Source organism: Saccostrea echinata, unplaced genomic scaffold (genome assembly GCF_033153115.1).
Source record: "Saccostrea echinata isolate AGI-Se365-2 ecotype Australia unplaced genomic scaffold, CSIRO_AGI_Sech_v1 ptg000022l, whole genome shotgun sequence".
Lineage (NCBI taxonomy): Eukaryota > Metazoa > Mollusca > Bivalvia > Ostreida > Ostreidae > Saccostrea > Saccostrea echinata.
In genome coordinates, this window is record NW_026889771.1 from 19330001 (window position 1) to 19351588 (window position 21588).

The 21588-nt window shown below is 31.8% G+C and overlaps 1 protein-coding gene across 1 annotated transcript in view; it reads left to right on the forward strand.

Moving 5' to 3' along the window:
* LOC133191008 (protein bicaudal C homolog 1-like) overlaps window positions 1-21588 on the forward strand; it is a 524664-nt gene that overhangs the window by 319359 nt on the left and 183717 nt on the right. Inside the window, exon 10 of the mRNA XM_061326674.1 lies at window positions 8816-8889. Coding sequence (XP_061182658.1) covers window positions 8816-8889 — 74 coding nt within the window. The remainder of the gene's footprint in view (window positions 1-8815; window positions 8890-21588) is intronic.

Here is a 21588-nt window from a genome sequence, read left to right on the forward strand (position 1 = left end):
CACTCTGATCTGTTCATTCATTAGTACTGTTTATGTCCGTTTAGGTCATTGACAACTTTCCTTAAATCATAGTTGTAAAACGTGATTATGAACTACGAATACATAAAACTAACAGTTAAATAATTACCTGTCTGATGCAACTATATCGAACTGTCAAATGCTCTTTGACTTCTCTTCCCTGTTCGGAGTGCATACTGCATACACCATGCAGAGTGGGTAACAGGATGCTCCCCCATACCAAAAAAAAGTACAGATTAGGCATGCCTATCTTGGGTAAAAATAGGTACAAAAAAAGCATGCCTAAGGTATGCAAGTTTGGAACCACTCGTTCAAGTATAGGTAGCAAATTGGTACATAATAGGCATACCTAAAGTATACCTATATTTACTAATAGGTACACTTTAGGTATCAAAAATGCACAATATTGGCACAGGGTCAGATAGGTACCTAAAATGTGCCTATAAATATACCTAATAGGTACCTTTAAGAATGTACTAAAATATACCTAAAGTATGCCTACAGTTTAGGTACCAAAAAAGCACAATATTGGCACACATCTCAAACATTCGAGAATGTGCCAAAAGTATACCTAAAGTATGCCTACAGTTTAGGTACAAAAAAGGCACAATATTGGCACACACCTCAAACATTCAGATGAGTACCCTTTAGGTATATCTAAAATGTACCTACAAGTCTACCTAAAGTATGCCTACCAATTTGGTACTCAAGAGTGAAGAGTCTGTGCCAAAAGTATACTTAAGGTATGCCTATAATGTACCTATCAAATAGGCACATTTGAGGCAGGCCTATGTAAAAGAAAAATTGATCTTAACAATAATAATTATGGAAAAAATAAATATTTATTGCATGATAGTACATGAAAATATATGAAAAACACTTCTTTAAAAAGTCATCTCTTCAAATACAATCTTTACCTAACAAATCCCAAATATTTAATTAATCAAATCCCTAACATTTATTTAAATTAGATTAATATGGTTAATGATATCTTAAACTTTCTTAATAAGAAAAAATAAAATAAATAAATAGACATACCTTTTTAGGCATATACATAAGTTAATTTAAATACACAAAGCCATGGTAACGAAAGTTATCCAAAGTATACTCCATTTCATGTCAATTTTTTCAGCACGAATTGTTCACTTGTAATTCATGTAATCTTCATTAATATCTTTATAGAGTTCCTATCCATCACAGAATTTTCTACCAGCACACCTTGTTAGTCTTCATTGCTTTACAGTTGCGGTTTCATCTGGACTCTTTAAAAACACTGATCCTCCATTTGAATATGCTACGCAATTTCGGCTTCCAGTTTCATGTCATTTTCTTTCAATTCTGAAAAAGTTCAATTATTATTATTTTGCTCTTCACCAGGGACCTAGTATATAGGTCGCTGTCTTCACTTACTTAGTTACATTTTATGCTGTAATATTTTTAAGCAACCCCCCCCCCCCCCCCCCCCCAAGGTATGGAATATGTGGAGAACTTGGGGATTAGATGATCAGAAATTTATGCACAAGTTATATAAATATAAATTTATTATGTTTTATTATGCTGGATAAAGGCTGTAAATTTTGCTTGATTCATTAAAAAAATTTGACCCCCCCCCCTTTTTTTTTCCAAACAAAGATCTTTACCTTGTATTTCAAAGACCCTGTTACAATAATTTTATCTAACACAGTTCATTTGGATTTCATTTATTATTATTATTATTATCGTCATACTCATGCAGAGGCTACTGTAAGTCACTGTTCCCAGATATTGACACATTTCATATCTTTATATTTTAAGAAAAGACTCTGAAACACTATTTTTTTTACAGAAGTCTTGTGATACATAATGTTAAATAAAGAGATTACGTTTAAGTGCATTTACTTCATGTGTAGCACTGCCATCTTGAATCAAAGCAAACCAGGAATCTACGATGCAAATACCTAGAATATCGCAAAATCTACACTTGATATTCATATTCTAATACATTCTCTAAGTGGATAAATGCATTTACAACAAGCAGCATCAAAATTTTAAACTAAAATAAAGACTCACCGACTAATAAGTCTCTGATTTCTTCTTGAAATTTTCATCACAGCAAATTTTCAAATCGTCTCTGAAATATCCGCGCTGTCGCTGACCAATCGTACACTTCGTAGGAGTCACGTGACATTAAAAACGTTTGTTAAATTATTCATGAAATAGTTCGTGTAAACAATAAAAGATTATAACAATGCATATTTAACAACTGTTTAATGGTGTCAACTTTATTAAAAAGCCTATTAGTATGAATTCCTTGAAATCTAGCGTCCCTAATCGAGCAAATAATCGGGACCGCCATTTTGGACGCCATTTTGTGTTATGATCGGGGCCACCATTCCGATTTCACATAACTTCTTTTTTTGATAATTACATGTGAAATTGATTAAATTTATTGATTTACAACAAATTCTTAATGTACTAGACCTCAGCTAAATCTTAATGTAACTGGCACGTACTCTACGTACATTCCCAAACATCGTAATGAAGTGTCACTACATGAACCCTGTAAAATATACACGTCATGTTTACATACTTTGTGTATGGTAAATTAAACAATAAGCACAAGTCTTTTGAACATCTTGGAGGCTATTATTTATATTAAATTTCAAGCCTGATTTGTAAATGTGACACTATTCTTTACTGCTACTACTTTACTATCAGCTATAGTTTAAAACAAATTTTAAAAATATCTGTTTTTATTTCATTTTTATTATTTTTTCTTTTGTTTATTTACCTATTATGATGGAGCTGTATACTTCAAATCAGCCCCTTGTGAAGAACTGCATGTGATACACGAGCCAAAATTTCTGCAGTGTATGCTATAAAGGTCACCTAGTACAAACACCTGTGTCACTGAAGAACACTGTGTAAATCAACATCGTTTTGCATACAAAGAAAAAACGAAGTCTATTTTAAAATGTTACTGGACTACTGGATATAAATTCTCACTCAATATATAAGTAAATCTAAACACCCCTAACATTTTTGTATTTCATCAGAGAGAGAGAGAGAGAGAGAGAGATGCCCTAGTTTGGATATCATTTAATAGACTGTAACACAAGGTATGAATGATTTTGATACACTTTTTTCTGTTAAAGTGGGCAATTCAGATGGTCAAAATATTGGTATATGTAATTATACTGTGTTTATAAGACAACCCACAACCCACAATCCCCCCCCCCCCCTTTGTCCCATATGATGTAAAACAAAATTACTAAGAACCCTGTAGGGTAGAGGGGGTTTTTAAAGAACAAAAATGGATCTTTCATTTGCCATAAGAAATTTTAATTGAATTGAAAATTATATATATTTTTGGCATTTGATTGTAACAATGTTACCCCCCTTTTTTTCTTCCCCCAACACAGTACACATTATGCTTGCATTAATGAACTGAAATCTTAAGTATAATATAATTAATAATTAAATGAACAAATTGTTGAATAACAATTAAAAAAAAAGAAGAAAGAAATGGTGGATAAAAAGTGGTTTTTATTACTACCCCCCCCCCCCCCCCCCCCAATCAAACATCCTAAATGTCATGATATAATTGTATTACTATAAAATTTTAATTATTATTAATTATTGATTCACTTGTTTGAGTTTTCATTTTTCTATGGTTAAAAAACATGATTGTATTTAAATATTATCACATATAGGTGCATATGTTGAAAAAAAAATCAGTTTTAAGTTACACAGAAGCAATAAATGTGACAGTCCAATTTAGTTTAGAAGTTACATTGAAAAATGACAAAATCTTGAATTAAGTTTTAGTTAAATTCAAACATGACTGTCAATTTTAGGTACAAAAAAGTTGTATATCCTAAAAGTTTACTCATCCTCAAGGTACAAAATTTAAATAAAAGATATATGGAAAATTTATATTTTTTGTATGGGTAAGTAAACTAAAATACTGTGAAATGACTAAGTCTTTTATAGGTACTAATCAGGCACATTGAAAAATGACAAAGTCCAATGTAGGTACATTTCAGGCACACAAGAAAATGACAAAGTCCAATGTAGGTACATTTTAGGTACACTGGAAAATATTTAAGTCCAATATAGGTACATTTGAGGCACACTGAAAAATGACAAAGTTCAATGTAGGTACATTTCAGGCACACTGAAAAATGACAAAGTCCAAAGTAGGTACATTTTAGGTACACTGGAAAAAAATTAAGTTCATTATTGGCACAGAATAGGTATGCCTTTTCTGTACCTATATTAGTAGGCACACTTTAGTTACTGAATTGGCACAAAAAAGGCATGCCTATATGTACCTTTTTTTTGTATGGGCGGCCCACATCTATTCTTTCTTTCATTCATGATGTCATTTAACATGTTTAAATGAAGCGGTGAAGTGCATGATTTACAATACATCTGATTCTTTCCTCCTGCCGACTTGAATAACCGTGCAACTTGTGCAGTTCTGTATTGAAAATAAACTTACTAGTCCTCTTTTATTGCATCATCAATCATGCATCATGCTAAACGTCTTACATTTGCCCGCTAAATTCTTCTGAAATTCCTGCACTTTAAATTGTTATACAATTTTCTACTGGAAATGTCCTTTGTTTATTCCCATCATGTTTATGTCATGGTGTTTGACAGATGAAATTCATTAGCGATTGAGTGCTTAGTATCGCTGGTTTAAATTTCACCAGTTTCAAATGCTTAAGTGATTCATAAGAGTTATCTCCCTGTGATCGCAAACCTTACCTTAAAAATTTTCTGCTGAAGAACAGCAAAGCCATGATTAGTCATATTATTATAGAAGCATCCTCAGGTAGTGTAGATTCAAATTTGTTCAAATCTAGGGTTTATTGATAAAAGGGAATTTATTGAAAAAATTTATTCAAAAATTTAATTATTATTTTTAGGAAAAAAAACTGCCATTTCTTGAAAAATAAATATTAATTTTATAACTGATAATTCATAAATTCACGCTGATTACTATTCTTGATAAATTATTTAGTATAAATTTCTATTTTGTTATTAAAGTAAAAAATAAATCAAAACTTGAAATGTACATAATATTTTTTTTTGTTTAATTTCTTATTTTTTATTCTCTTACTATAGGTTCATCTTTTCCATATTTACCAACTATGGTACAAACTACACCAGTTAAGTAATTATCTCACCTGAACAAATTCCCCTTCTGCACACATTTTTTCTATGCCTGAAATTCAAATGTGTGCAAAACGGGAACAAAGCAAAAAATCTTTAAAAGTCTTTGCTCAAAAACAGTAAAGCCATGATTAGTAATATTAATATGGAAGCATCCTGAGGTAGTGTAAATTCAAGTAGTTTGACCCCTTCCCCCCAACCCCCACCCCCCATATTCAATACTGAACTGATTAAAGCTTTTTCCTATCAAATGTGCTCAGGTGAGTGATGAGGCCCATGGGCCTCTTGTTTTATGGTTGACCAATGAAGTTCAAATTTGGTATGTTGGTTGAATAGACAGTATAAGACATACCATATAATCCCTATTAACTGCCCCTGCTCATATAAGCACCCCCCTAGGTCTTTTTCAATTGTCAGGAAATAAGGGCCCACTGTACAGTGATTAAAATCATCTAGCATCGTATCAAAAGTTCGCCATAATTTGAAGAAAGTGAAAATAAAACTTGGTTATTCGGTAACTCGTACGTAAAGTATTCCTGAAAGTGAAAGATTTTTAGAACGACCTAATCATTATGTATTTCTGAAAGTGAAAGTTACCTACAAAATTTGTTCTTCTTGTGTATTCTCTAATTTCTCGGTGGAAAAATGAATCATATAGCATAATTTCCATGGATTATCTTAACTTAAAGGAAAGTTAGACAATCTTTAGTGGTTCTCTGAATATATTTTTTTTTTCAAACAATTTTTTGAAGTTAAAATATGACATAAAAAATTATAACTAGAATACCAAAATAACCACCCCCTTTTCGCAATTTTCTAAGTGCCTGGGGCGATTAAAAGGGATTATACAGTATTTTGATGCTAAGTTTGATTCTCTGTCATCCAGTTTGTAAAGGGATTATACAGTATTTTGATGCTAAGTTTGCAGGTTCTCTGTCATCCAGTTTGGAGCTGATTCCTCAACTTTATATGAGAATGAGTGGGTAAAGTGAGATAACTGCTGAGAATGTTCCTATTGTTAAACTTGAAAGGTGCAACTGCAATGAGTCCCTTGGGATTAATTAACTTTCCTCTTGAAGTAAATCCAAAGCATTTTCTTTATCTGTCACATTGAGATTAATTAACACCCCTGTCTGCAAATGAAGTTTGTTTTGAAGTTAAGGTCAATTCTGAATGATGTTTACATTCTCTGAGGTGTGGATTTAAATAATGTTCATACTTTATTTTGGTTAAAATGCACTATGACTATAAGTTATGATTTTATTGATTTCTAAAATCAAGGTATAGATAAAGATATCTTTTTGTTATTATTTTCCGTTTTTGTGTAGATTCAAGTTTGTTTAAATCATGATCCCGGGGTACCATATATACTTGCCTATAAGTCAGTTTGCCTATAAGTCGGTTGTAATTTTTTAGGTTATTATGAAGGTATTTGGCATTGACCTGCTTACAAGTTCGGTACAACTTTCTGCCAGAATTGACTGACAATTTCAAATCAATGCTCTGATGTTTTAACCTGCTTTTTAAATTAAAATGTGTAGAAAATACACCAGTATTCAATTTTGAATCAGAAAATTATAAGTAATGCACAATTGAGATAAAAATAAAATCATTAAAATATGTAAATACTTGTACTTTATGCATAATATTAGAATGCATAAACGATATAATATATCCAGACATTATTCAACGATAATCGTCGGAAATGTTTATCAAATACTACATTTTGCTGTCCAAAACCAATCTTTTTATGACTTGCCTATAAGTTGGACTTAGATTTTGGGACCAAAATTTAACTCCCAAAAAACTGAATTATAGGCGAGTATATACGGTAGGTAGGGGCCATAATTGGGGATCAAAATTTGACATAGGAATATAAAGGAAAAATCTTCAAAAATCCTCTTTTCAAGAACAGCAGTAGCATGATTAGTCATATTAATATGGAAGCATTCTCAGGGAGTGACCCCGTGGGAAGGTTGAGGCCACAATTGGGGATCAAATCTCTACATAAGAATTTGTAAGAAAAAGTCTTCAAAAATCTTTTTCTCAAGAACAACAAAGCCATGATTAGTCCTATTGATATGGAAGCATCCTCAGGTAGTATAGATTCAAGTTTGTTTAAATCATGACCCCCAGGGGTAGAGTGGGGCCACAATTTGGAATCAAAATTTTACATAGGAATTGATAAAGGAAAAAAATCTTCAAAAATCTTCTCAAGAACAACAAAGCCATGATTAGTCATATTTATATGGTAGCATTTTCAGGTAGTGTAGATTCAAATTTGTTTAAATCAGCAGATCCCTGTGGGTAGAGTGGGGCCTCAATTGGGGATCAAAGTTTTACATAGGAATATATAGGGAAAAATCTTCAAAAATCTTCTTCACAAAAACAGGACAGCCATGTTTATTCATATTGATATGGAAACATCCTCAGGTAGTGTAGGTTCAAATTTGTTCAAATCATGATCCCTGGGGTAGGGTGGGGTCACAATGCACTGTCAGAGTTTAACATGTGGATGTATTGGAAAAATTCTCTAAAATCTTTTTCTCAAGAACAACAAAGCAATGTAAAGTCACAATGAAATAGAAGTATCTTGAGGTAGTGTAGATCAAGTTTGTTCAAATCATGACCCTGAGGGGAAAGATGGGGCTACATCTATAAAAATCATGAAACCTGGAGGTAAGTATGGGTCACAATAGGGATTAATGTTTTACATAGGAATACCGTATAACGGGTATTTTCTGCGGTTGTCAAATTTTTGCAGAAAGGACAAATCCCCAAAAATTACAATCGCAAATTATATCTTCAGTATTAATTCAGATATTTAATACATGCAAGTCTGTTAAGTGGTGCATATGTCAATCAATCTGGTTTAATGTTATTTCATAACTTCTTACTTTATATTCTTGGAAAAGAATTATGCTTATGGATGTATGAAATAAAAAGGATTTGAAAAAAGATAGCAGAGCTTAGCAGCAGTTCTCATGCGCCTTTGATCAGCATATCCTTTAGATGAATTTATAAAATGCAAACATGGCAGTGTTCTGCCGAATCCTTAGAATTAGGTGTTCATTTCCTGAAAATAAATTTTGGAGGTATAATGCAATGGCAGGAATTGAAAATGCAGAAATTAATTTGCTACCTTTCAGGGTTCAAATTGCAAAAATTTCCAACTGCAGAAAATACCAGGTATACGGTATATAATAGAAAATTTCTGCTGATGAAGAACAGCAGGGCCATATTGACTCAGGTGAGCATTGTGGCTGATGGGTCTCTGGTTAAATTTTTGTAATCAAGTAAAATGTTCATTCCGTAAGCTGCACCCTTATATTTCTACCCCTCGACGGGGTCCTTGCTGGCTGGTCAGTTTTCTAGTTTGGTAATTTATCAACTGTGTTTATTTTTTATTTTTTTTTTTTACCTCGATCTTCCCTAAGACCTTTGACTTTTCTATTTGTTGTGTATTGAAATTAGTTTTAAAGAAACTATTAAAGATATTTTCATCAAACTTAGAACTCTAATTCAAAAAATTCATTTTGCATTACTAATAAACCCTTGGCAGGGCATTCATGTCCTATGGACATATTTTTAGTTCAGTACTTTCTGAAAGTAATGAATGATTATTTGCTTTTTTCAGCACACGTCTCTCACTTGATGGAGCAGCTTGATGTTTTCATCAGTGTCAAACCAAAACCAAAACAACCAAACAAAGTGAGATTTGTTGCATGTGCTTTTTAGCTCACCTGAGCTGAAAGCTCAAGTGAGCTTTTCTGATCACCCGTTGTCCGTCTATCCGTCCATCCATCTATAAACTTTTCACATTTTCAATTTCTTCTGAAGAACCACTGGGCCAATTTTTACCAAACTTGGTACAAAGTATCCTTGGATGTAGGGGAGTTTAAATTGTTAAAATAAAGGGCCAAGTCTCCTTACAAGGGGAGATAATCAAGAAAAGGCAAAAATAGGGTTGGGTCATTAAAAAATCTTCTTCTCAAGAACCACTGGGCCAGAAAGCTGAAACTTATGTGGAAGCATTCTGGAATAGTGTAGATTCTAAATTGTTAAAATCATGACCCCCGGGGGGAGAGCTGAGCCACAATAGGGAATCCAAGATTTACATTGAAATATATAGAAAAAATCTTAAAAAATCTTCTTCTCAAGAACCACTGGGCCAGAAAAGCTGAAACTTATGTGGAAGCATCCTCAAGTAGTGAAGATTCTTAATTGTTCAAATCATGACCCCCGGGGGTAGGGTGTGGCCACAATAGGGAATTCAAGTTTTATATTGAAATATATAGGAAAAATCTTTAAAAATCTTCTTCTCAAGAACCACTGGGCAAGAAATGCTAAAACTTATGTGGAAGCATCCTGGGGTAGTGAAGATTCTAAATTGTCAAATCATGACCCCCGGGGATAGGGCAGGGCCACAGTAGGTATTACAAGGGGGGAAATCTGGTAAAGAACAGCATGGCTAAAGTTACTCAAGTGAGTGATGTGGCCCATGGGCCTCTTGTTTGCATGTATTCTTGTTTTTGTGAGTGTGTTTCTATATCTTATCCCACCTCCGACAAATTTGTACAAATATTGATTGGCTAAAGCAGTGTATGAAATTCTAAATCAAGAAGTGGACATTTAAATTTTACTCTGCATCAGCCCGCTTGGACACATTAATTTTACCCTATTCCCTCCATTTTTGCACGTAAATACATGCGCAGCTAGGTTAAGGACTCCCATACTTACATCAGCCTATGCAGAGGTTCGGGAAAGCTATTATGACGTCACGTTAAAACAATACAAATGAATCTCGATGGATGAATACTACATGTTATTTTTAAAACATATTCAATTACTTTCGTTTCTCATAAATATTATAAAGATAACTGGATGTACAACTTATCTTGCCAAACTAGCACTTGGAGTATGTAGGATGAAAGCCAGCTTGATCCTGCTGTACTTACTGAGATGACGTCATTTTTTTTAGTTTGACACGCAGTTTCTCTGTACTTGAGGTGTGGATCAAGCTATTATCATAGTTTTTAAAAATAAATACGAAACAAGCTTAATTTGACCAAAATAAAGACATATTCTAAAATATATTAATCCACATTTTATTGTCAAACTAAATTGATAATGTGTAGACTTTCTATATAGCTGTGGAGAACATATTTGTACAGTAACGTGCTAGAATGAGGGGTACAGCCCCTCGAAAATATCAAAAGTTCAACAATATCTGCTTCACTATAAATTCTGAATTTTTAAACATGTGTAGCTATTATTCCTACTATTCTGAAAAGTGCTGGGAGCTGCTTGTGCATTATTTATTAGCGGAAAGATACCCTTATATCATTGAACTTTCACGATCTTTGTAGTAGTACAGATATGTTCTAATTTTAAACCTGTCACTTGACAAACAGCTGATGTAAGCGAAGTCGCTTTGGCTGAACTTCAGCAGAGACCCGATATATACAAGTGCAAACACCACAATTTACATTCATCAAAACTAATGTTGATAAAAAATTATTAAAATTGTACTCATTTTCTGTGAATATATTAAGACGTATATTTCATGGGTGTCCTTAATGTAGCTGCATGTATGTTTTGAGAAGGAATGACTAAAACTTCAAACTTACATACAAAGTTATTCCCTCATACAACAAGAAAATTATCAAAACCGATCAATAAATTTGTAAATTTATTAAGAACACCACCATTAAAAAAAATGTCTTTTAACCTGAATCTCCTACAGTTTTGGTCTGATTTCAATGTAACTTGGCACATAGGTATACAACACTAATGTACATAATTCTGTATATTGGTTTTTGATTTCGATGAACGGTGTTACCATGGTTACTGAAATAGAAATTTCTGTGAAATACTTTCAAAACGCTAATCCTCCTACAGTTTTGGTCTGATTTCAACTTTTTTGATTTTCCATTTTGATGAACAGTGTTGCCATGGTTACTAAAAATAGAGATTTCTGGGAAATATTTTCAAAATGCTACTCCTCCTACAAATTTGTGTGATTTGAAAATAACTTGGCACACAAGTAGACTACACTTAGATACATAATTCAGTGTATCTGTTTTTGATTTCGATGAATGGTGTTGCCATGGTTACTAAAAATAGAGATTTCTGGGAAATACTTTCAAAACGCTACTCCTCCTACAGTTTTGGTCTGATTTCAAAATAACTTGGCAAACAAGTAGATTACATTAAGATACATAATTCTCTGTATTAGCTTTTGATATCAATGAACGGTGTTGCCATGGTAACTAGAAATAGAAATTTCCTTGAAATACTTTCAAAATGCTAATCCTTCTACAGTTCTCGTCTGATTTCAATATTACTTGGCACACAAGTAGACTACACTAAAATACATAATTCTCTATATAAGTTTTTGATTTTGATGAATGAAATTGCCATGGTCACTAAAAATAGAAATTTCTCTGAAATACTTCACTAAAAATAGAAATTTCTCTGAAATACTTCACTAAAAATAGAAATTTCTCTGAAATACTTTCAAAGTGCTACTCCTCCTACAGTTTTGGTCTGATTTCAATATAACTTGGCACACAGGTAGACTACACTGAGATATATGATTGTGTTTATTGGTTTTTATACGCCCATCTTTAGACGGGACGTATTATTTTATGGTGTTCATGTCCATCTGTCTGTCTGTCTGTTAGCTTTTCTCTTGTCCGGCTCATAACTTTAATACTATTAGGCCTAGGATTATAAAACTTTGTCAGCTGATACTTCTTGGGTAGAAAGTGTGTTGTGCACTAAAAGTAGGTCGCTCTGCCCTTTAATGAAGATGCTATGGCCAAATATGGAAAAATCCTGTCCGGCTTATAACTAGAAAACTATTGGATTTAGAATCATCAAACTTGGCCAATTTATCCATCTTAGGTAGAAGGTGTGTCGCGACCTATTTCAAGGTCACTGTGACCTTTAATTTAAGTGAAATTTTTTTTTAAAAAACTGTCTTTTTACTATTAGATTACACAATCCCAAAAAATGCAAGAGTGTTGCAGTATCCTTATTAAAAAAATGTTAAATCAAGAAAATACTTATTTTTTTCATTAAATACTTTACAGCAATCTACTATAACAAATGTAATGATACAAGAGAAATTCCACCTCTCCCATGGGTGTAATTATCAAGCACTGGTCAAGAAGAATTTGATAACAGAAATTTGCACCTCAAATTAGAGAGAAATTAATGAGTTTAGTGTGAGGAGCTAATTGGTAGAGCATTTCTGATCAAGCAGGTGTTATCTATATCTCTTGGGAACTGGACAAAAAGAATCAGCCCTGTTGGATTAAATAGTTGGCTAGCCTAACTTTTAAAATGAATTTGGTGAAAAGTAATTAAAACTTATTTGATATTGTATAATAAATTAATTTGATATTGTATAATAAACTAATTTGATATTGTATAATATAATTAAAACTAATTATACTTGGTGGGGGGGGGGGGGGAGGGGGATATTGGAATCAGCATGCCCGTTGTCCGTATGAATTGCAGTACTCATAAAACCAGTCTGTCATTAAATCTATAAAAAAAAATCAAGTATTTAAAAAAATGTTTTAATTATGGTAGATAGTCCCTACAAATCTAAGAGTAATGCAGGGACCTTATTAAAAATGTTGCATCAAGATTACACAAGTTTTTTTTTCTTTTTATAAATCTTTGTTTTCAAATTTAATTTTCAGAATGACATAAATATGCATTTTTATTGCACTACAAAGCAGAGAGTATGTATAGATCCACTCATTATTTCTTTGAAAATCTTCTTCTCTACTCCTGGGTATTATTGAAACAAATTAAATACATAGTTATGATAAGCAAGAGTGACTCTACCAAAATTGTGAAATTCATGGCCCCAGGGTCAGGGGTTCTGTTGCTAGGATGGGGCTTTATTTATTATATAGTGAAAATACATTAATTCTTTTTTTTCTGCTCCTGGGTATTATTTAAACAAACTAAGTATATAGTTATGATAAGCAAGGATGCCTCTTCCAAAATTGTGAAATTCAAGGCCCCAGGGACAGGGATTCTGGTGCTAGGGCGGGACTATATAGATCCTTTAGATCCTATAGTAAAGGTGAATTATTTCTTTGAAAATCTTCTTCTCTGCCCCTGGGTATATTTTAAACAAACTATGTACATTGTTATGATACGCAAGGATACCTCATCCAAAATTGTGAATTTTATGGCCCCAGGGTCAAGGGTTCTGGTGAAAAGGGGGTGGGGGCTCTTGATTATATAGTGAAAAAGCAAAATTTCTTTTAAAATATTCTTTTCTGCTTCTGGTTAAAAAGCAAAGAAGCTAAGTGTATAGTTATGATGAGCAAGAGTGCTTTTTCCAGAGTAGTGAATTGCATGACCCCTGGGTCAGATGTGCTGGTTTAAGGGTGGGGCTCTTGATAATATAGTGAAAATGCATTAATTCTATTAAATAATCCTGTCTGCTCCTTAGTGTTAAGCAGATAAACGAAGTGATTACTTATGATGAGCAAACTTCTGGTCCCATGGTCAGAGGCTCTGGTATTTCTTGGTTGGGGGGGGGGGGGGGGGGGAGCTCTATTGATAATGTAGTGAATCTGTAGTAAAAATGCATTATTTCTTTAAAAATCTTCTCTGCACCTGGGCATATCAGAGGCAAAAAGAGTAAAAGTTTTAATAAGGAAGGGTATTTACAATTATTTACGATTTTATAATTTTTGAACAGACATTTAATTTTTTATGTGAACATTCACTGTTTCAAGTCTTCCCTCCAATATTAGGGAGCCATTTTGAAATTAGACGTTTGAGTTTTGATCCCGATTTATATCTTGATTTGTAAATAGTGTAGCGATTTTATATTATATTGTGTGATATGGTGTTAAAATCAAGTTACATGAGCAAATATTTTTTTGTAAATTTATTTGTAACTAAACTTAATATTTATTCAAGTGGGCTGTGTCAGTGCCACATTGCAGTACTTATAATTATCATCAAGGCACTTATGTAAACGCACATTAGCACATCGACCTCGAAAGGTGTTAATTGCATTGAAGTGACTCAGGTAATATTGTGTGGCAAGATTAGAGGAAATAAATAACGTTAATTATGAGCAGTTCCCATACCGAAATAAGTTAAAACTTAGTTATAACTTTTGTAACTAAAAAAAGGTACAAAAAAGTTATAACTAAGTTATCGGAGTTTGGAACCACCTGTTTTAAGTGAGGTATAATTTAGTTGTAACTTAGTTACAAAAAAGTCATAACTTTTGTATAAGTTTTCATCTTTTATTTCAACATAAATACTTCAAGTGCATAAAAGTTACAAAAAAGTTATAACTACAAAAAGTTATACTTATTAAAAGTTACACAAAAAGTTATAAAAAAGTTACAAAGTTATACTTTAGTTATACCCAAATAAACGGTGGAAAAAGTTATAAAAAAGTTATACCCGGAAAATGTTATTAAAAAAGTTATAAAAAAGTTATACCTAATAAAAAGTTATGAAAAAGTTATAACTAGAAAAAGTTATACCCATGAAAAGTTATACCTTTAAAGATTATGAAAAAGTTACAGAAAAGTTATAACTATGAAAAAGTTATGAAAAAGTTACAGAAAAGTTATACCTAAAAAAAGTTATAACTACAAAAAGTTATACCTAATAAAAGTTACAATAAAATTATACACTTCATGTTAACCTGTGGTGGAATTACTCAATTACAGGCTTTAAAAAGGCTACTCATTAAATTTTTTACAAAAAGATTATTGAAATTTATAGAAAAAAGATTATTTAAAAAAAATTAAAAGCACTTACAATTTTATTTTATAAACATTATTAAGGCCAAAGTTTTTTTTTTTTTTTTGGTTTACGATTTTCTGTCTCCAAAAAATGCATTGGGTGGTCGAAAAATAAAAATAAAAATAATTTAGGATTCAACAATTTCATTTTAAAATACCAGCAATGTTTATTTTAATGAAAATAATACACGTCAATAGTACTTTTAAGTTTTATTGTCTAGATCACGTAACTCTTTTTATTTAATTTTAATTCATTTCTAACTTTAGACTGAATGTCATCTTCATTTAGTTCTGATTTTTGTTTATCAATCAGTGCTTGGTTCATGATGTTCAACTTGTTTTTGTGCTCTTCAGTGATATGTGATGTGTTATAAACCTCAGTATCCCCATAAACTAAAAATAAGGATCCAAATTTAAGTTAAATTTAGATTGAAGAAAAATACAATTTAATTGTTTAACAATATTGAAAGTAATTAATGTTGAAATAAAAGTTATAATAATTTGATCATGCAGCAATCAAATTTAATGTTCCAATAATTTCTCAATTAAGTCCTTCTTTAAATTTTGTTATGTACCTGCACAGTAGGCAATGCTCATTATTTACTTTATAGTAATTCAGAGGGCTCTGATCTCAACTGAGTATCAAATTTGCAAAGATTTGTATATTAAAATTACTTCTATAAATTAACAAAATGTTTTATACACATTTGAATTTATCCAGTGAAATACCAGTCAGCTTTACTTCAACTAAGATGTATCTCTCAACACTAAATTGGCTTCACTATTATCCATGGATTTATCAGCCTATGATTTTGGGAAACACCATTTTTAGGGAATTGGGAAAAAATTATCGGCTATTTGATGAAATTGGAAAAATTTTTAAAATGATGCTTAAATCATGTATTCAGGGGTAATTCATTTAACATTTCAGCATGAACTCTAATTTGGGCAACCAAACGACAATTAAATATGATCCATCTTCATCATACAATGATACAAAATTAATTATGAATAATAGACTAATAAAGGTAAAATGGACTTCAATGAGTATAAAGTATTTTTACAACTTAGGGTAGTACATGTACATGTGTGTATGAGATTTCAATTTAGGTCATTATAGTATCTGTTTCTGAAGATTATAAACCTCCTGCAAAAATTATACTAAGTACACATTTTCTAAAAGTCCTCTTCACTTGCAGATCAATAGAGTAGGTGGAAATAACTTAATAAATCTATATAATTACACAATATCATCATTTTTAGAAAAACGGAGGAAATTCGGATTAAAAGTTGGCGATGTTTTTTCAGTGTTTTTAAACATGTGTTATGACTGTAGCTTTGCTAAATGAGTTAAATAGATGAAAATTACAGACAATCTGACAATTTTACTTTTTTCCAAAGATAATTAAAAATAAAAGCATTGTTCACCAATTGGGAATTGGGAAAAAATACTGCCAAATTGGAAAAACTGAACTCATTTTCAATTGGGAATGAGGCCGAATTTCGGCTCATGAGAAGGCACCGATAAATCCCTGTTATCTATAGGTGTATCCGTGTCTGCTAGGTCGATCAGGGTTGGGCATAAACTCTCCAATATTACGGTATGAATTTAGCCAACTGAGACATCGCAATTAGAGAAAGGGATCATGCTCCAAGATTTTATTCACTTTTCCATGCAGAAAAAGTTCTTTAAGTGTGTGTCATTGCTTTCAGTGAGGAATTACCTTGTTACATGACAGAACCGCCATTTTTGGTTTGCACATGTGTTTATTTACGGTCACCTAAATGTTTGTAAAGGGCTCATATATTTATAAGCGCTTATTTGACTAAGATGCATTCTAAAATTTAAAACCCACCAGTTCAGCTGAGAAAAATCCGGAAAAATATTTCGGAAAAAGACATTATTTTTATTTTCATGATTGGTGAAAATTAGGGTCGGCGGAATCGTAAACCAATTGAAAAAAAAACTTTGGCCTAAGAGAGCTTGGTTCATTGTCAAATACAATTGAATGAATGCACGTGCATGTTTTCAAGTCTACCTTATTTTTCATTAAGCCATCATAACAGATTGAAATTTCTCAGAATGGTTGTTTTCTTAAAATACATTTTTTTTAGCATATAGTCATAAGGGTTTTTGTAAAATTACCTAGTATACTGCATTCTACTCTTGTGAACTTTTATAAATAGGCATCACTGCCTAGATTTAACTCTCTAGTTTTTCATGTTTGCACCATGATCTAGCTGTACTTCAAAAAAAAAAATGTTCTAAGCAGTGATTTCGGTCACAGTTCTTAGCTCAGTTAGCTGCATACCGCCCGATTCCTTGCACAGGTATCCTTGTGGATGTGCAGTTGTGATTTTTATCTGGATTATTTAAAGACGGGCTGCACTGGTAGTCGGCTGAGCTGGTCGAGGGACTTCGCCGTCCGGCCAGTGGCCTGCGCCCCTTGACAGGTTGTACTGGTAGTAGGCTGAAGTGGTCATGGGACTTGGTCAGCAAGCAGTATGTCCCCCTCGACAGGCTGCACTGGCATTCAGCCGAGCTGGTTGAGGGACTTGGTCGGCCGGCAGACAGTCTGCGCCCCTCAATGGCCTGCATTGGTAGTCGTCCGAGTCTTCATTTGAAATATGCTCAATCTTCTCTTCATTTTTCTTCAATTCTGCAAAAATTAAAAAGGTTCAAACTTTAAATATTTTATTTTTTTTAAAAAGTTGAAGTGTTTCCTGCACTCAAAGCATATCAGATTGGAACCACTCTTTAATATCAATTCATTCAAATTCAAATCATATGCATCTATAACTTGGAAAACAAGACTTAGAGTTCTGTTGTGTAATTGAGAAAATTCAACCTCAAGGCTCATCACATAAACATGCATCAAAAAAAAATTTAAACATAAAGAACAATATAGAACCTGACAGCTTTATAGGAATTAGCTTTATATTTATTGAATTTGAAATAAAAATAAGATTTGATTATTTACTTACCTAAAACAGGTGATATTTTTGAAGGATTTCACTCCAGCTTGGCACAGATGTGAGATGCTCATGGAAAGAAATAATGTACCAGTATACTGCTGAAATTAAATAAAAATCAGAAATTTTATTTTACCCATTTCAGTACACTATATCATGTTATATGATCATGTGGTGTTTATATAAAGGCTACAATATGTACAATATTAAAACAGTTCAGAGAATCTGTTAAACTATTACACAATATAGGTCATTTAATAATTAAACTGATCTATAGGAATATTTAAAGAATTAAATATGACAAAGAACAACAATTTTTGTTCATATACTAAATGCTGAAAAAATATTATGTTTCAATTTCTTAACTTCAGTCTTTGTCATTGACATACCAATCAAAACAAACAAGAAATCTAAGATTCACATGCCTAGAATTTTGTTCATTCTACATATTTCTTCTTTTTTTGAATGCCCATCTAGAGGTAATAAACATTTCTTACCAAAAATATCAAAATATTTAACATAAATATTGCCTTACCGACTGATTTTATCATGGTTTTTCTGTCAACACTTTCAACATGCCAACATTTAAATCGTCCATGAAAAAATCCGCGCTCTGTTGTTGACCAATCAGAGACTTGAATAAGTCACGTGATTGAAAAAAAAAATAAAAATAATTCATAATTAATTTATTTTAAATCCAAATTAACATAATTGTGTATTTTGAAACTTATCTTAAATATTAAAAAGCCAGTTGGTGTTAAATTTTGAAATGGAGTTCCAACAAAACGGACAAAACGGACGTCGGGGCCGCCATATTTGTGTCGTTGCCGCCATTTTGAATTTAATATTTTATTTATTTATGAAAATAACTAGTAAAACTGGGTTATTTAATCAGGCAAATAATAAAATCCACATGTCCTAGTCTTCTGCTAAAATCTTAATATAACTGGCAGTCTTTATTCCCAACATCGTAATATCTGTTAATAAATGAACACACACACACTGTATGTTGTTGTTTATCTTTCTAGCCACCCTTATTGCGATTGATTTACTTTAGATTTCAAACAACCCTTGTAAAATTGTACCATTGCGTAATACACAAGCTGAAATTTACGAAGTGTAGGCCAAAAAGGTCACCTAGTAAAAACACCTGTGTCACAAGAAAACAATGGGGAAATTAACACTGTTTTGCACACGAAGAAAAATCTGTGCAAAATATTAAATGACTTCATGAGATTATAACATTTGACCACTGTTTATATCTCTTGAACATTTATATTTCTCCAGAATTAGGGAAATTATTCCACCTTAAGATGTACATGCATATAATTTACAAAACAAACATGAACAGGTCTAGGCGGCCTCTGTTTTTGGAGGATAGATTTTATCCTCTGAAAACAGAGGATAGTGTTCTTGCCACCTACCGGAATTTTCAGAACTAAGGGCAGTTAACTCTTAACCAAACAAATAACAGCAACTCTTGCATTTATGAACCGTACGCTGATTTCGAAATCAAAACAAATAAAAGGTACAATTTTTTATGATGATGGATAATTCCAGATATTAAATCAATATAACTATATTTTTTAATTGCCGTCAATCAGTTATTCGGTATACAGCTTGAAAAACAAATATTGCACTTACCTGCCTGTGACTGAAGTTAATTATAACCACGCTGATTTCCCAGTACCGTAGTTATGTGATAAGCAGTTTAGAAATTTTGACAAACATTTTTTTTTTTTTTGAAAAATTTAAAGTTCAGTAATTTATTATTTCTTTCATTTAATAATTCTTAAGCACATCACTTTGTAATATTTTATTTGTTTGTGTATACACATGGCTGTATGAATATATGATGTTAATTTCTTAGTAAACATGTCAAATTATTTATTTTATTTACTTATGTTATTCAAATTATTTATTTATTTTTTATAATTTTATTTGCTTAAGTTACAAGGCAGAGTATATTTTGCATTTTAAATACGCTTAAAATGCTTTTCATTTTGTGTTTCCTTTTTTTTTTAATTAAAAGAAAATATAAAAGAAATATAAAAGTCCTTTTTTATTTGCCTAAATGGGGAAAAATCATAAAAAATAAAACAAAATAACAAGAAATATTCAGTAATAATAGAGCGCAAAAAGTGCTAACTTTGAAAATAGATTGCAAAATATCTAGACATAGAATCTCAAATCGCCACATACAATCGATAGTTTAATATTTGAACTTTTATTTGCATGTACTCTGGTGCTTGCACTTTTTGATTAAAGGTAGGCACGAGGTGTTTGAAAATTACCTGTGTTATCCTCTTAAATTGGAGGATTAACTATCCCACAATGCAACGCGGTTTCCATATATGGTAAAAATTTTGGCCGCCATATTGAATTTAGCTATCCTCCAAAAACGGAGGCCGCCCAGACCTGATGAAGTCTAAATAATACGTATTTTCTGAGAGAGAGAGAGAGAGAGAGAGAGAGAGAGAGAGAGAGAGAGAATTATTCCCAACTTTAGATGAAACTAGTACTTACAAGACAAATATTAATTAAACAATAATATTTATTAATGAGAGAGAGAGAGAGAGATTTATTCCCAACTACAGATGTAATTTACTACATGTCTCAATTTCACATCTCTTCTGTTGAACTTAATAGTGGATGTGGCTGTGGACTGCAATGGATGAGAAAAGCATCGGTAGTAAAGATGTCTAAGAAGCCCCCCTTTTTTCTTAAAAAAAAAAACAAACCAAAAAACATCTCAGCTCACAACAAAATAGAAAAATAAATGTCTGCGTAAGTAATAGCAGTATATAATGCAATTCATTATATGAATAATTTTTAGATATTAAAGAAAATTCTGCATATAAACAGTGGTACCTTTATGTAGCCCTTATAATCATCCCCACCTTTTTATTCATATCCTCTGTAGATATTACAGGTATGTAAAACTGTATTACTATACTAATATAATTATGCTTATTTATTTATTTTATATGATTAAATTTCAACAGTTATATAAAAAAATTTAATTCAGATGTATGGTAAAAAAAAACAAACAAACAAAAAAAAAAAACAAAACACCAAAATATTCAGTTTAACTAAGTAGCCATTCTGCAAAATGACTAAGTCCAAATTAGGTACAAAAAAAGTTACACAGAAAAATGACAAAGTCCTGAAAAGTTATGTTTTAGTTACATCTGAAAATGGCTAAGTCCAAAAAGGTACAAAAAAGTTATACAGTAAAATGACAAAGTCCAGAAAAGTTATCTTATAGTTACACCAGAAAATGGCTAAGTTCAAAAGGTACAAAAAAGTTATACAGTAAAATGACAAAGTCCAGAAAAGTTATATTTTAGTTACATCTAAAAATGGCTAAGTCCATTTTAGGTACAGAAAAGTTATAACTAAAATGTAACTTTTTCTAGAGGTACAAAAAAGTTACAGAAAAGTTATAACTTAGTTATAACTTATTTCGGTATGGGTTGGGACCAGTATGGTCGTTCAGAATACAGAATAGACAGTATCCAGACTACACCGAATTTTTTGTAATATATTTGTTAAAGAAGTGCATTGGATTAAAATTTAAAGCCGAAATAGACAAAATTCCGAAGTACTCAGAATCCGGATTAGACAAATTATA